Below are 16833 nucleotides of genomic sequence, written 5' to 3'. Positions count from 1 at the left end.
AAAGGTAGGTTTGGACTTATCAAAGAGCCCTCTCTCACACAGGGAAAAATTAGCTTTTATCAGAAATCAGTTTTCTGGAGAGCATTTGCAGAAGTTCTGAAAATCTGTTAATAAAATTAGGATCGGGTGATCTTTTTCAGAGAGCAGCTCAACACCTTGCAGCTCAGTACGGCTGAAATTCCTCTAGAATATGTACTTTCTTTCAGCATTTCCTTTAATGAAACTTCCAAACCGACATCGCTGGAGGCAGAAGTAACACAGATAGTTAGGGCTTTGTATTTGGAGAGGAGAGAGCGACTGGGAAGCTGAGGTAGGAGCAAGCAGCACACACCATGCGGAGGGCTCTGCAGTCGGCCGCTCTCCCTCCATCACCTGGCTCTGCGCCTCGCACAGCACCACGATGCCGAGGCCACCCGTACTGCACCAGCAACCTTCTCGGCAGACTTAGGACCTTTATCCAGTGGAACCAATGGAAAATGAGTCTCGCTGGGTCTTTTTATTGACTGCATTTCCATTATCTTCACAGGTGCTCTCTTTCCTGGCTTTTTGTTTTATCTTATTACAGGCAGAACCTACATTTACTGGACAACAGTTTCCACATTGCTCTCTTTTCATTTCCCAGAAAATACCACTACTACGCTTCTTAAAGTTGAGATCTGTCGAATTCTTGATCACTCTTTACAAGAAGGTATTTGTTGTTTCAGTAAGTGCATCACGTAGCTGTCTTCATGCCATGGCAATTATACCCACCCATCTACATACGGTATATCCATTTTTCAAATATTCTGGGTGTTCCTCTACATAGCTACAATAGGCTTACAAAGACTTAGACATTTTCCAGTTGTTCATGTATTAATTGTTAAAATTTGCTTTAAGAACAGTTTAGGAAGTGAGTTATAGAATTACCGCTAATTTTATCTCCCTCTCATGTAGGTACACACCCTATGTGAAAAGACATTACAGAATTTTCCATTACAAATGAGAGGTAATGATGTGAACGATGGTATTCAAGTCACATCATCTCCAGTTTTTATCTCATGATGCAAACTGACCTCATAATTTTGTCATCTTCGGTATTTACAGCCCAATAATGCTTCTCTGGCAGTTCACAAGGGCTACTGAATTTATGAGGCACTTGCAAGTCAGGTATTTAATGAATACTTTGCTTGCATTTCTCAAAAATGATTTCTAGAGACATTTAAGTCTACTGTGTATACTGGGTTAAACTAGCATAAGAACTAAGTAATAATTTATACTATTTTGTTTTAAATTTTATTATATGGAAATACAAGTTTATTTGTTGATCGTATTAACTTGATATGATGAAACGCTTTATTTTTACAGATAATGGAGTTTATTCTGTTTTTCAGTATCTAAAATGTACCGAGTACTCAATTACTTTAGCACATGCATAAAAACAACTTAATAAAACCTGACTCAACAGATGTATGGGCAAAAAGAAGACAAGTAATGTAGCTTGCACTAAAATATAGGCAATTCTAATGTGATCAGAATTACAAAACTGATTCTGGAATAGAGTCCTTGACAAACTGTCAGTCACAAGGTACCTGATCTGTCACTCTGTGGACTGCAGTCAAGCGTCTGTGTCCACTTCATCCATTGCAACAACTCATAAGGACAGAGACAGATCCTCTGAGAACCAGCACCCAAGGCAGAGAGGTTTTCTAGAGCAACACGAGCACTTTGATTTACATGTGAAAGCAACAGGAATCCAGGATTATACTCTAACTCCAGTAATATATCGTGCGCACCAGGAAACATATGGTGGCATGTTGCAATAACTGATGCCTCTGGGTGAACTTGCACAGCAAGTTTCATGGTGTTCACTTGATAAAATCGAACAAGAAGATAATAAAAATGTGGACGGCAAGTGAGACAAGTGACTGAAAACATGTGCGTGACGAGGAATGCGGATTATCCTGCACAACTGGCCTTCAGTGCCTTACCATAAAACATCTCAGGCTGTTGACAGAGGATAAAAAGTTGTATTTGAAATGTCCTTGCCTCCCACCCCTCCCAACACTCATACACTGTCCAGTTCAAATTTGGACAAGCAAAATCCACATTCATGACACCAAGTGAAAGTAAAGTAAGACAGCTTTTTAAAATCCACTTCTTGTTCAGGCTGAACAAGTGATGGTGGGGTTCCACAGACACAAGGCGGTTCTGAAACTGAACCATTGAATTAGATTATTTCTCCACAGCCACCCTCTCCCCTTGTCTTCACCTTACCTTATATTAAAGTCACAGGGATTTTGTTGCTGATGCCAGACAAAACAGATCAAGCTAAAAAACTGACAGCCAAATATTTTGTAGACGGGACCCCTTTGAACTACTCAACAGCGTTGTAACACCCTTTCTTGACTGGGCTATTTACTGAAAAGAATCCTCTAAACAAGTAACATTTAAAATGTTTGTACCAAATGGATTCCCTGACACCTACAGTCACATACAGAATTTGAGTTCTAAGCCTTCAGAGCAGAAATGGAGAAAGAAATAGGTGAGAGTGTCTGTATGGCAGATAAGAAGGATTTTCTGTATCACACATCAAAGCAGGTGCAGGCGCAAGGCCTGTGTCAGTTACTTTAAATACACACCGGTACAGCCAAAACATGCAGAATTCAGTTGTACGTTCCAGGACAATGCAGACAATGGCTAAAATACGCAATAATAAAGCCCTCTGAGAGAAGGGTTGTAACCGAAAAGAGATTTAAGATTAAATCAATGAATGTCACATTTAATATTCAGAACACTCTAACCGAATCCTTACTGCCTGGGCTATAAATGGTATCTTACCGTGGGTTGGAATGAGAAAGTGGGCTCATTTCTTTCTGATAGTGATGCTCCTGACTGACAGGCTGTGGAAAACAAAAACACAATAGTGAGAAAATAACTTCACAAATATTTTTCAGAATGTTTAAAAGTTTGTAAGAGACCCTTTATGAGAACAGACATTTGCAACTTCTGATATTAAAATTTTACAGTCTTTTTTGCTTATCTGTGAAAATTAAAAGGAATTATTCAGATCACACAGAATCACAGAATGTCAGGGGTTGGAAGGGACCTCGAAACACCCAGCTGAGGTTCCACAGGAAGGTGTCCAGGCGGGTTTGAATGTCTGCAGAGAAGGAGACTCCACAACCTCCCTGGGCAGCCTGGGCCAGGCTCTGCCACCCTCACCAGGAAGAAGTTTCTTCTCAAATTTAAGTGGAACCTCCTGTGTTCCAGTTTGCACCCATTGCCCCTTGTCCTGTCACTGGTTGTCACCGAGAAGAGCCTGGCTCCATCCTCCTGACACTCACCCTTTATATATTTGTAAACATTACTGAGGTCACCCCTCAGTCTCCTCTTCGATCCTAGCTATGCAAAAGTACAAATTAACTTATGATTCTTGTCCAGGTGGAAATACAGATGAATTAAGGAGCCAATCACACAGTCATTATTCTACTGCCTGTGAGAGCGTTGGGAATGTCAGGAAACAGAGGGAACGGTGGCAAAGTCTTGTCTGATGGAAAGGTCTGGACTGTATGTCTGTAGGACGCTTGGTGCGGGGACTCTTGGTTGGATCTGCACTGAAACAACCATTCTTGAGACTCGACAGCGCTGAGCCAGAGCGAACAGGGCTGGCAGACACGGTTCCTCCCTCCTCAGGAGCATCATTAACGGCGATCTTCGCAGTCCCAGATGAAGTTTGCTGAAGCGCATGTTTCTCTACGGCACTGCCAATTTGAAACCTGCATTCAGATGTTCATGAGCAGCTGTAGTGGACAGTGTGAATATTCACGCAAAATATGATCATTTCCCACAGTCTTCAAATGTTACTTACCCATTGTAAGAATATGCCTCAAAAGTTTTAAACTACATTTGCTTTAAGGCATTAAAACCAGTTATTTTCAAGAAAGATCAATATTCATAAACTGATATAAGAATTAAAGGATTCCCAAATTCAGAAATACATTTTCTGTCCGTATATGTGGTGCTTCCAGAAGAGACTCCCCTGTCATTATCACACACCTCAAAAGCAATTCTAAGCAAATCACTGAAGCAAACGCAAAAGAAGTGAAAATACAAGCACACGATAACAATACTTGCATCATTTAGTATACGAAATGCTAAAAGAAATACTAAGCAGTGTGATAGCAATCGCTTTTTTACAAATAAATAAAAAAAGAGTATGTTCTCATGGTTTCAGGAAGTGGGATGTTGTAAAATATACGTTGAGGATGAATGACATCCTAATTACTGCCAAATATGAGTCATTGCCTGGTGGCGGATAGTGCAATTTCCAAATGATGGCTAGCGGAAGACTGGGGATGAGACAGAAAGTAAATTAGTCAGTCTGTGAACCAGAATATCTGTCTAAATAATTTTTAGGCTCATTTCATAGTAAAGAATAGTTTGTCTCAGTTTTGCAATTTGACTTGATGTGAACAGATCCCTCCAGGGGTTGTCAAACTGAGCTCTCAGTTGGAACAATTCTGGGTTTAAATATCACTCCTCTCGTCTGTCAGACTTCGGTTCTGCCAGACCACTTCTGTGTTAAGTGGTTTTCTTTTCTGAATCATCACAAAGGAGGCTGGAAGTCCTTCCACAAAGTAGCCATGAACCTGGAAATACTCCTTCAAATATTTCACAGATCAAGGCCTATGTGGCTGAATTTGGATTCAGGAAGTTGTTTGGGGAACAAGTTCTCTTTCTTCTCTGTGAGTACTCCTTACTCAAAAGTCTTGGTGGTGGGCAGATGCTGGAGTCTGGTAACGGAGCATTACACCACTACGGGCCTCCAAGACACATCAACAAGCAATCTCGGATAATATTCCTTTTCCTTTGCATTTCTCACTGAGAATCAGGGACCTTATGCAAGAAGATAAACTTTGAGTTCTCTTCTAGATGATCTTGCCCCAGAATGTTTGTGTTACATCTGAAGTGGTGCCTGAGGTGTGGAAACAGCTGTTCAAGAATAGGTCAATCCCCTGACACGGCAGGAAGGTCCTACTGGAGCTCTAGAACGCAGCAAGGCATTTCAGCAGAAATATTCTGTGAGCTTTGCAGCTTTTCCTGGGTAACGTAGATATGTGGGTAGAAACATCACATTATACTCTGCAATATATACAGTTGTGTCTTGTATATTGTTGCAAAGCTAACATGGAATTTCATAGACCTTAACATTCAGGTAAGAAACAGTCAAATGCAGTCTTAAAACATTTAATTCTACATAGGCGCATATTATTGATTTGGAGCAGCGCCCCACACACATTTTACAAGGGTTTACAATTCTCCTTCGAAGGAAATACATTTTAAAATAGAAGTTTTTCATATTTATAACTGATAGCTGTGCTGGTAATGTAAAATATTCAAAGCCATTTTATTCCTTTCTGGCTGTCATAGTTTACAGCAGCTGCTAAACAACTCACGTTTCAACGACTTCTCCTGACAGGATATACTCAGTTCTCAGTAAACTATCATAACTTACAAAATACAGCTTTAGTAGATCTGGTTTACAGTTGTTTAAGGACATCTGTTCATCTGTTCTCACTGCAACTTAGCAATACGATCGATCTATGTGCCTTTACATTGAGAAGGGTTTCTGAGATTCATTTGAGTCAATAACATGAGAATTCTCAATGAATCTGGAAATCAGAGTAAAAATGGCAAGCAATGGAAAAAATAAACTAACTAAAAATGTGTTTTATATATATAGAAAATATTCCTTTGATTCATATCTTCACTGTCTAACATGATTATAGCCTGCCCTGCCTCACAAAACATCATAGGTATTTCAAAATGAAAGACGCACACAAAGCTGCCTTTTGGTGGTGCTGTTGCCATACTTAGCACTAAGGGATAAAAAGATTGTATAAAATGAATCAAAACCGGGAATAAAAATACTCCTTACTTATCTTTGAAGAACATAAGAGAAAGCAATAGATACTACTGATTTAAATAATCAGAAAAATACTACCTGGAAACATATGTAAGCATGAAAGTTTAATCATGACAAGAATTTCAAGCAGTCTTGAATTTCTCCAAGTAGGATAAGAGGATTATTTCTATTTCTTTTCTAAAATCATTTGCCTACACAACTGGAAGATGGCTAACACACCTGCGCAAACGTTCTTGTGGTCTGTACATTAGATTTGGGAAGGACTGATCATTTGCAAATTCTCTTGACTCAACTCAAATGATGATGGTACCAAAGATCAGTGATGTAAAATGAATTTGCTTTTATTCTACACATATATTTTAAGATAATATATAGAAGGAATAAGTACATATATAAGGAACACTTACTGGTAAAAACTGGAAGCTGAAGAAACGATGACTTTACTCATTTTAGGTCTTATACCAAACCCATGCATGGCAGGAGATGAAAATCCAGAAGGATTAGAATTTAACACCAGCACAGCAAAAATGCCCCCAACTACTGTTTTAAAAGCTTCTGTGTTAAAACAACTTGGGGGATTAAATAATCACCCTCCCTAATAAATGCTGTTTATAACCTTCTTAGATACTGAAGGTCTCGAAAATAGAATTCCCACCTTCACATGCATAGTCTGAGGACAGAATACTATCTGAGAAAGACTAGGTTTGCTTTCTGAATTACCTCTTCTGGAAACGAGGTTCTTGCCACTAGACCTGAAAGCCTCAATGCCCACCTTGCAAAGCACAGAGGAGAAACCTGACAAGCTGCATGCGTAACACACATCGACACTTCAGACAACTGAAGGAAATTTAGAAAACGTCTCTCTCAAAGACAAATACGTTGCCTTTTACACTTGATTTATGCAGAGAAAGAAAGTCACAAAGGACTACTGTGAAAAACTATACCCATATTAAATTACAATTTAAATGACTAACCTGTTATATCTAAACACTTTTTCAAACTGATGCTATGAAGTCTGAAGCTACAGAAGCTGATCAAGGCAGAAAGATCAAAGAACTGACTCCACAATCACATTGTGCTTCACTGAATACCGCAGCAGTACGGTTTACTTTAAAAGTTCATTTTGTTTTAGTAATGTAATTTGAATTAACCAAACCTGACATGTATAAACATTTCAATTGCCTTATAATTAAACTACTAAAAAATTAATGAGGCTGCTATTCTCTTTATTTGAGTTCCATTTGTCCAGTCTTGCAGATTTACACCACGTTTGAGTCTATGTAGTGAGTACTGAGAAAAAGCATTGCAAACATGATGAAATCAATTCAATGTGTAATGTTGACATATCTCCAACAGTTAAAAAGTACTAATGTTTCTCTGATATCCTGCAAAGTATCATTTGGCAAACCAAGGCCCTATTTGCATGACAGACTACTTATGGACACATCTCATTTGAAACCTTCATTTACCAGTGTACTGCAAAATCCCAACGCTGTGTCGACCATTCAGTATGGAAGGTGGCTACTACAGGCCTCTGTGTTTGGACCCTATAGATCCCTGGAGGTAAATAGCATCTACCATTTTAGAGCATCTACCTTACAATAGTCTATACTGGGGCAACACAGCAGCGTTTAATCTTCTGACATTAGATCTGCCTCGGAGTTGTGTGCTTTACTTAAGCCACATTCATTATTATTGTTTCACCTATAATAAAATAAGAACTATGTTGCTGAAATACAGATGGAGTCACGAGGTTATCCAGTTTTACAGCAGCTCCTGCAAGTACCTTTATGCAGTTGCTGAAATATTCTTCTCTGATTTCATACATTCAATAGCCTTTGGTGGACTGTAACAAACACTCCTCTGCTTCTCATAACAGTACTTTGTCACATAGCGCAGCTGTGTGTGATTTTGTACCACTTTCTACCAGGACAAATCATGATACAAGGTGAAAAATACAGAAGGGTCACGTACTAAGTGCTCAGAACTCCTACGGCTTTTTGCTGCTGTTCTCCTGCTTCAGTCCTTGAAATAGCTTTCATTAGCTTTTCACTAATGAGACTTTATCACTGTAAGAAGCAATTATTTTCCACTACTCGCACTGTAATGACGTCGCTGACTGGTGTATCTGGGTTTCATTCATTTTTGAACTATTTTTAAGTACTGTATCACACACCTGCAGGTTGTCAGCTGCTATTGCGACAAGCTGTACGGCCTACTTGATTATTCAGGATTCTAGGATGGAATATACACAATAGATTTGCTCTTTGCCCACGGTGGTACTACAGGACCTGCTGGAAGTCCATGTGTTCTGGTTGTGTGTTTTACTCAATAAATTGTAAAAACCTTTTGGTAATGATACCTTGAATTTCAGAGCTACTCAAAGCAGTTTTAATATTCAAGACCCCCGAGTCTCAGAATTGATAGAAACTATATAGAGAAAATACTGCACGTTTAGACTCACCGGGGGGAAACAAGAGCTCCAGGTTTCTGTATCATCGCTGCTTGCACTTATGCTGACATTGCAGTTGTCGATCTGTGATGCGCTCAGCCCATGGGAGACCCCAGCATCCCTTAATTCTTCGTTTTGTTGTCTCTCCATGCTGGCCAGCATCTGTAGTTCAGATGGACTCAGTCTATTTGACCGGTAGTGTTTCCAGTCATACTCCTGTGAAACAGAATGGAAAAGTCAATAAAATAGACAGGATCACAGAGCAGAATGTATGAATGAAACAGACACTTCAGAGAATCTCTTTGAGAATCTTCAAGAAGCTGCAATACTAAAAGAGAAACATAATCTTCACTATAAAAATTAGTTAACAGATTTCTGTTCAGATATGCGATCAAGCATATTTACACCTAATGACAGGAAGGAAGAAGAACACAAACACTGTTGTGGACTGCAGTTTGCATCCAGGGTGTTTGATGAAGTTGCTGTTCCACTGCAATTAAAACCAGAAGAGGTTTTCAGAAACTCGAAAATCCAGCAGCTGCAATTGCTTAAGCAGTAAATGCAAATCTGGAGATAAACCCAACCACACAGTTATCACAGTAACAAACACCATCAACTTCACATTTAGTTATTTGTCAAGCACAGCATAAAATGTCTCTGGAAAGCTACATATGCCAGCACTAAATTATAAGTTGTTTTGGAAACTGTGTATATTTTAAGATTAACATGTTTTAATTTTTCTTTATCCTCATTTTTTTTCCTATGGAATCACCTCCAGCCCTCGGAAGCTACTTTTTGGCACAGATATACATAATCTGTCACTTGTACAAGGTACGGGAAGATGACAGAAGTTGTTGGCACAGCTGCCACCCCCTTCTTTACCTCTGCCTTTTGAGGTCCAACCTTCATTCCTGAATAATGTGATTATTACTACCAGTTTTAATCCTAAAATAATGCATAATTTTTCTCCAGACCTTTACTGAATGCAAGTTCTTAGCTCAGTTACTACCAGTTATTTGTTCATTTCTCACAAAGCTTGCGATGTTACCTATTCAGAATTGTTTGAATGTAGTTATACGTGTGGAAAACTTTCATTACCAGCTATCTACATGCTTGCACTATTACCCAGAGGACGGTACCTCTTAATTAAAAATATTGGTACTTAATAATAGAGAACTCTGTTAAAACATGAATAAAACATTGCAGGCAACCAGGTTCTTAAAGATGTTCTTAAAACAATGAACAGTGGTTCAGAATGGAAATAATTATACGCCCACAGCAAACAAAAAACCTCCAGTGCTGTCTCACTGTCATTAACAATACTATGGCAACACCTCCTTTCTTCAAACTTGTGGGGACCTAGAATACTTCCTGCAAAAGTGCCCCAACAGGTACCAAAAAAAAGCTTTATGTATGTATGTGGTCAGAAACAGGCCACATTCAAATAGCTTATTATAGTAATTTTAAAAGTTTTGGAAACATTCTTAATAAAAATTAATAAGAATACATATTTGACTTTATTCTGTAAGTGCCAGGTGAACATGTTTTCTAATATAAATGACTGTTAAAGAGGTAGTCAGTGGCACTCAGATTTGGTTCAAACCTTGGCCTAGTACAAAAAGAAGTAGCAAAGAAGTCCAAGGAAAGGCTTCTGCATGGGAAACTTTTATTACTTGATCAAATATGCCAGATACTTTCATCTCGTGTTTTGTAGCAGTAAAATCTGAAACTCCTGATTTTCTACACATTGCTAATAGGCTTTGACCTTGCAAAAAATACTTCCAAGCAACAACTTATAGTATGTGTGTGCAATACATTTACAACTACAAGTGCAGTATGGTAATAACCTTCCTGTCTAATTTAGCAATTTATTGAGAGGAGGAAAAATGATACCTCTTTCCCTTCATCTTTTAAAACAAAATATCACAAAGAAGTTGTAAAATATATCTAACGCTTTAAAAACTTACTTGCAATCCACCTAGGTAGTCTATAGTTACGTTCCATAGGACCAAGTTGATCGCTGCATTAAACACTGTTAGCAATGTAATCAACATATCACTTCATTTGTTATGGACACCTAGATTACAGTTCTGACTAGTAATAAATATAGTTGAACTTTAAGTGGAACAATTTTCCAAAACTGGAACGAATCAGGAAACCAGGGAGGAACACTGTTCATCACAAAAATGTGAGGAGCTACTGGAAACTAGAAAAAACTAATTCCTATAGATAAAGCCAGGAGGAAAAGGGGATGTAAAATGGAAACGAATTTTATTATACAATCACAGATACATGGATATTAACACAGCTAATATCAGTATCAAGCGGGGTTTTCCTATGAGTAAAAATTATTAAAACATTATCTTATTTCTTCCCCAAAACAAAAGAACACCTGCATCGCATTCTTCCACATTTTCTACATACCCAGTGGTGATTCTAACATCTTCTCCAGGTAATAAATACACAGAACATATGCTGCTATTAGTAGGGTTTTCTTTTTCTTTAAATTGTCTTTAAGATCACCAGCCACTGCTGTGTTTCATCACCATAAGGTCCCAGCACTGCTGCTGATTTGCACCCTTGTATTTCACTCCCCTTGCTGCCCCCTAATCTGCTCCTTTCCCAAAGGAAACCCGTCTCCATGCCCTTCATGGAAGAGGATGTTCTGGTTTTATCACTTTGTTCAATTACACATGTTTTTATCTATTAACTGCTGTGTTTTCTGTTTTATTTGGAGCAATATTTTGTGTGCCACAAAAAACTATAAAATTAACTCTCAGACTGAGTTCAGTAAACATTGTCAGGAAGAAACGTGAATATACCTGGATGAAAGTCAGTATGCCTTATTTCATGCAAATAGGTATGTCTAATACAGCTTCTCTATACAATCTACTAATTTAATCTCAAAGTAAAAATCACTTACGCAAGTCTGTGTTGATAGACATGAATTTTCTCTTGAGACTTTCTTGAGAGACTTTTTACTGACGGATCTTTTTAATTGACCAGAAACTCCTTCACATCTTTCAGTTTTTTCAGATCCATATGGAATTGCTTTAAAGAATTCAGATTTACTTCCAGTTGGAGAAAGAGAAAGGGTGGGCTTTAAGTTTCTCTGAGAGCTGGCAGAATCTGTTTTTCTCACAGTGGAACTCTGTGGTTCGGACAAGACAGTCTCTTCAATGTTATGTTTGCTGTGTCCCTTATTCTTCCAGTATTCGTTTCCCCATGATATTGTCTTCCATGGGATCTCTTTAAAAACTGCTGGATCAGATGGTCCTTGCCTGTTGTGGCTCACCTCCAGGTTCTCAGTACCCTGGATGAATTCACTGTTGTCATCCTAAGTTGCGGAAACAAAAGCAAGGACAGAAAAATTCTCAATTCCTTCACTGAAGGCTTCGCTGATGAAGTCATACAGCCCTGGATGAAGTCATACAGCCCTGGATGAAGTCATACAGCCCTTGCAAACAGCAAGAGTTCTTGGGTTTGCTGCCACGATAAGTTTAATTATACAAAGTCTCTGACAGAAATCTGAGCTGAAAGCAAAGACATTCATATAATTACAAAATAAGTCACTTGAACACCCAGATGAGGTTACCCAGGAACACCCAGATGAGGTTACCCAGGAAGGTGTCCAGGTGGGTTTTGAATGTCTCCAGAGCAGGAGGCACCCACCTCGTTCATGAGTGGGCCTACATTGCCTCTGGTGTTAGTTTAATCTGCCATGTATCGGAACAGCTCTTTCTGTTGTCCTTGATCCCTCTGGCCAGGTTTAATTCTAGGGAGGCCTCAGCCTTCCTAATTGCCTCCCTCTGACAACAGCCTGATATTCTCCCCAAGTGGCCAGCCCTCCGTCCATGATCTGTAAACTCTCCTCTTCCACTTGAGCTTACCCAGCAGCTCCCTGTTTAACCACGCAGGTCTCCTGGCTCCCTTCCTTGACTTCCTCGTGTGACCTTTTGGTGACTAATTAGTAACCACTAAAGGGAATTTATAAACATGTGCTGTTTTCAATTTGCAGGCATAAACATTTCCTCCCCAAAAGCCAAAAGTGACATAAACTGTATAATTCTAGTAAGAGCACTATTATTATTGCGCATGTCTTACCGATCTCAGTACATGCAACAGTCAACGTTTGCCTATTTGAAATTTATCCTGATGTGTAACCTGTCCCTTATAGCTAATACTGATTTTCCATAGATTTAATAAAAAGTACATAATCCTCCTTTGCAGCTGCACTAACTTCAAATGCAGACTAGGATGAAACTGATGTAGCTCCTTTAGCTGCAACTTTTTTATTCATGATCCAGTGACATAAAAAACCCCAGAGAAAACTTTTGGAATTTTTGGACTTTTAGCAGTCTGAGATACTTAAACTACAAAGATATGTTTTGTTGGTTTTTTTTAATTAAAGTGAAGTTTTATTTATGTTTTCCAGGAGAAAGCCAATTTATGCTCACATGCAACTACTGAAATTGTAGGTTGAGAGGCCCATCTTACTTGATATAAGTCAAGAGCGTGTACATATCCATGTGTGTTATACACAAACATAATGTGTTTGAATTTTAAAGAAAGCTGCAATACAATGACAATAAGACAATAATAGAGTGAAAACCTGGAACAATATACCTTACATCAGCATGTAAGATTAACATATATTTAAAAAAATTATTTCTTAGAACTACCATCAGCAATTTGGTTTCTCGGAAATACAGAATATAGATTATTTCTGTTAAGTTCAGTCCATCTTACTATTATGTAACTTGGTTTCATTTTCTCGGCTATGAGCAACAGATTAGAAAGCTAAGAAACAGATTTTTAGAATTAAAAATGAAACACATTAGCACTATCACAAAAGTAGGAGTTACTGTAATAACACAATGCAACGATTCAGTGAATGGACAATTTGGTGAATTTCTATATAGTATCAGCTGATACATTTGTTAAAAAAACATTTATTTTTTTCATTTATTTTATTGCTGAAAGATTTCGACACTGCAGAAGAATTAAAGTCGGTGATGTTGAAACAGCTCCGACAGGATACAAACCAGAAATACCAAGCAAGTGACAGTAAAAAGCTGAAATTTCTTCATTCGCTTTCGACAATATTGTTGAGCAAAACAGTCCCTGCCTACAGTTTGAAAAGGCAGAACGAAGCCTTATTTACTGCACTCTTGCTCAGCCGTAAAGGGCTTGTATCTCACTCAAATCTATGACGCAGGCTTTCCTAAAACCTTTTCTGTTGTAACAATACACCTCTCTGTTAGCAGAGGGGCTGACAGAGTTTGGTTTCTTTTGTCCACCTGTTACAGAGGGTACACCTGCATTTTCACTCCTGTCTCCAGACAGACAACACAACCTGACAAAGACAAATCGACCTGTAGGTATATGGGGAAAAGATGATTTATCCCCTCTGTCTAGTGTGAAGACAGAATTTCACCCTAGAAGTTTCAAGATGAAGGAGACTTTATCAAGAATTACACATACAGAGTGGCCTACCTCTTCACTGCTGTCAGTTCCTTCAAAGTTATCTTCAATTTGGGTTTGCCCATGTACTCCGTTACTGTCTTGCTTCAAATCCAAAGGGAAAAGGCAAGATTCTGGCGATACGCTGGGAGACTTCCCACGAGGAGCTGATTGAGGGCTTGATGAAAACACAAAAATCTCTTTACTATTCGCTTGGTGATCACCGCTTTCCGTGCCGTGACGCTCAGAGGCGTTCTGTGGTGAGGTTAAATTACAGCAGGCTGAATCTTCAGTAGCTACCAACTGCTCACTCCTGTCCAACCGAACTCCTTCCGCCAAACTTTCTGGGAACACCCACTCATCTGAAATGTACAATATTTATTTTAATGCCAAGTATGTAAATTATATGTTAACCTGATCACTCATTTTCTCCAGAAGTTGTACAGTAAAATAAGGGTTTTTTCACACAGAGACATTCTGCTTATTGGATTTATACAATTGGAAGAGTGATGAGGATGCAACAAAACAGAGCAGGCTGTTTTCTAAGTGAGGCAAGGTTAATCAAAACATTTCCAGATCTCAGCTCAAAACATCCACAGGCTGTGATATGTGATATGCAAACCCGCAATTTGTAAATCTGAAACTATTTAGCTGCTAAGACTTGAAACTCTTGAACTGAATTTCATTCTAGGAAAACATTAATTTATTAAATTTGGCTATTGATCTTTCTCTATAGGCATTTTTGTGGCTGACATTTTAAAAAAATAATCACACATAGTTGGGGGAAAGTTCATACTATTACAATCTACTGCTTCTTTATTGCTGAAATTCTTCACTTTCTTTTATGCCCAGAACTTATGGTTTAAATCTCAATTTCAAACTACAGCTCTGATGAAAAATAGAGTGACATGAAAAATGTACAAAGATCTCTGTTTCACCAGGTTTCCGTGAATACAGGCAGTGCTAATCTGCCAATTTTAAAACAAACAATAAACTACAGAAATGGATTTAAAGATTGAGTGCACCAGATAAACATGAAAAAGCCATTTTTATACTCTTATTGTTAACTTATATTTTACTGTTTCGAATGACGGTATAGAAAAAAATGTCAATTTGATTGATTAAACCCAATCCCAAATAGCATCTGAGAAAAGGAAAATTGCTCAAGTATGCAATACTCCCTTATCTTCATTAAAGGTAGTGTGGTGTGGATTATTCACTAGATCTTGAAACTTTCTGGCTCCATAAAACAAAGTTACCTTCAACTGTATTAAAAAAGCCTCAATAAAAAATACTAAAAATGTAATAATAAAGTAGCACTGCAGTAATAAAACGCTTGCTGTCAGAGAAGACAGTAAATTTACTGTGGTATTCTAGTCTTCTTAGTTTTGTTAGAGATAATTATCACTTCAGGCAGACTCAGCAGCTTTGGGGGTGGGGAGAAGGGGGAAATGTGAGCCATCATAAATGAAGGCAAAAGAAGGAAGAATGAGAATGCCAGAAGAAACAGGCTTGCTGTGATTTCTCCTGTTTACTGAAGAGGGCTAATAAAGCTACCGAGCTCCAGCTAACATCCTAAGCAGTAGTTTGTCCTAGGAACCAGTGAAAAGTAGGGATTTACCACATCTTTTACATTCACGGTTTGCACCTACTGTTTTTCAGTGTCTACATGAAGACTCTCAAGTTTTCAAGTAAACTCTTTTTATGTTAGATAACCACACTGGTTTAAAACAATCCAGTAGATCATTGTCTACTCTCTATAAAAAGTCTATTTCATGTCTCTACTTATCAAAAGCACTTCATAAATAAAAAGAACTACTGTGAAGATTTAGCATCGGCATAGTATTCAGTCTGAATATTCTGCTTTTTTAGTCTAACCTTCTCTATAAAGAACATCTTTCGTTTCCAGAGATGTTGAAGAAATATACCTGGGTTAGTAATAAGTTAAATGCAAATATCAGTTTGTATACCACAGTACTCATTCTTAATGAAATATACAGGGTGGGGAATGACAGAAAAGTTTAAGGCTTTAAGATGACATTTTATGCTACCTACAGAGTTCAGCAACTTCTGTAACCTGCAGTTAGTGGTGTATTTTGTTAATAGGCTACAAGTGAAAGATACGGAGTGTTTTGGACCAAACCAAATCCCATTATCTCTCCGCCACAAACGATACTGGAATTTCTTTTTAACTCAGCATTTCCATGTCAATTGAAATGAACAATTCCGAGTATCTTAGCAAAATATGCAAATTGCTATGTAATCACAACACTGCAGCAAACAAGATAAATGCAAGAATGATCACCTAAACATGTAATTAACTCTTCTACATAGTCAGACTTAAGCTAAAGCTTCTAATTGCAGCCTAACATTTTAATGAAGGTTTCAGCACTGCATAAATAAGATCGGCAAACTATAAACGATGCTCACGGATTTTATTTTTTAGCTTCCTTAAAAACAATTTACCTTGGTAAAGGTACTGAACATCTGCTACAGGAGACATGCGATTTGAGGTCTATAATAAATCTAAAAGATACTATGAATAGCAGTGTCTAACCTCTAAGGTAATAAGAGCACTCAATCATAAAAACTCCCTTCCCCCACTAAAATTTAAATTAATATTTACTCAAGCTAATGGCAGAACAAGCGCAGCACCATCCCAAGCTCACCATAGGATACAGTTGCACAAGGCTCAAGAACATTAAATGTCTGGTGATAAGAGTACTGTATGACAAAGCAAACCTGATATTACACAGAACCCCAGAATGTCAGGGGTTGAAGGGTCCTGGAAAGCTCATCCAGTGCAATCCCCCCATGGAGCAGGAACACCCAGCTGAGGTTCCACAGGAAGGTGTCCAGGCGGGTTTGAATGTCTGCAGAGAAGGAGACTCCACAACCTCCCTGGGCAGCCTGGGCCAGGCTCTGCCACCCTCACCAGGAAGAAGTTTCTTCTCAAATTTAAGTGCAACCTCCTGTGTTCCAGTTTGCACCCATTACCCCTTGTCCTATCACT

At 38.4% G+C, this 16833-nt stretch overlaps 1 protein-coding gene across 5 annotated transcripts in view; it reads right to left on the bottom strand.

The window, feature by feature from the left end:
• Window positions 1–16833, bottom strand: part of CFAP20DC (CFAP20 domain containing) — a 52773-nt gene that overhangs the window by 12286 nt on the left and 23654 nt on the right. For all 5 annotated transcript variants that reach the window (XM_071813293.1, XM_071813292.1, XM_065845668.2 and 2 more), the window contains exons 12-15: window positions 13854–14182; window positions 11281–11694; window positions 8370–8573; window positions 2818–2879 (exon numbers count right to left, since the gene is read on the bottom strand). In XM_071813293.1, coding sequence (XP_071669394.1) covers window positions 2818–2879; window positions 8370–8573; window positions 11281–11694; window positions 13854–14182 — 1009 coding nt within the window. The remainder of the gene's footprint in view (window positions 1–2817; window positions 2880–8369; window positions 8574–11280; window positions 11695–13853; window positions 14183–16833) is intronic.

This window comes from Patagioenas fasciata, chromosome 10 (genome assembly GCF_037038585.1).
Source record: "Patagioenas fasciata isolate bPatFas1 chromosome 10, bPatFas1.hap1, whole genome shotgun sequence".
NCBI classification, from domain to species: domain Eukaryota; kingdom Metazoa; phylum Chordata; class Aves; order Columbiformes; family Columbidae; genus Patagioenas; species Patagioenas fasciata.
Note: the sequence above shows the minus strand (reverse complement) of the source record. Positions and strands in the feature narration are given on the sequence as shown.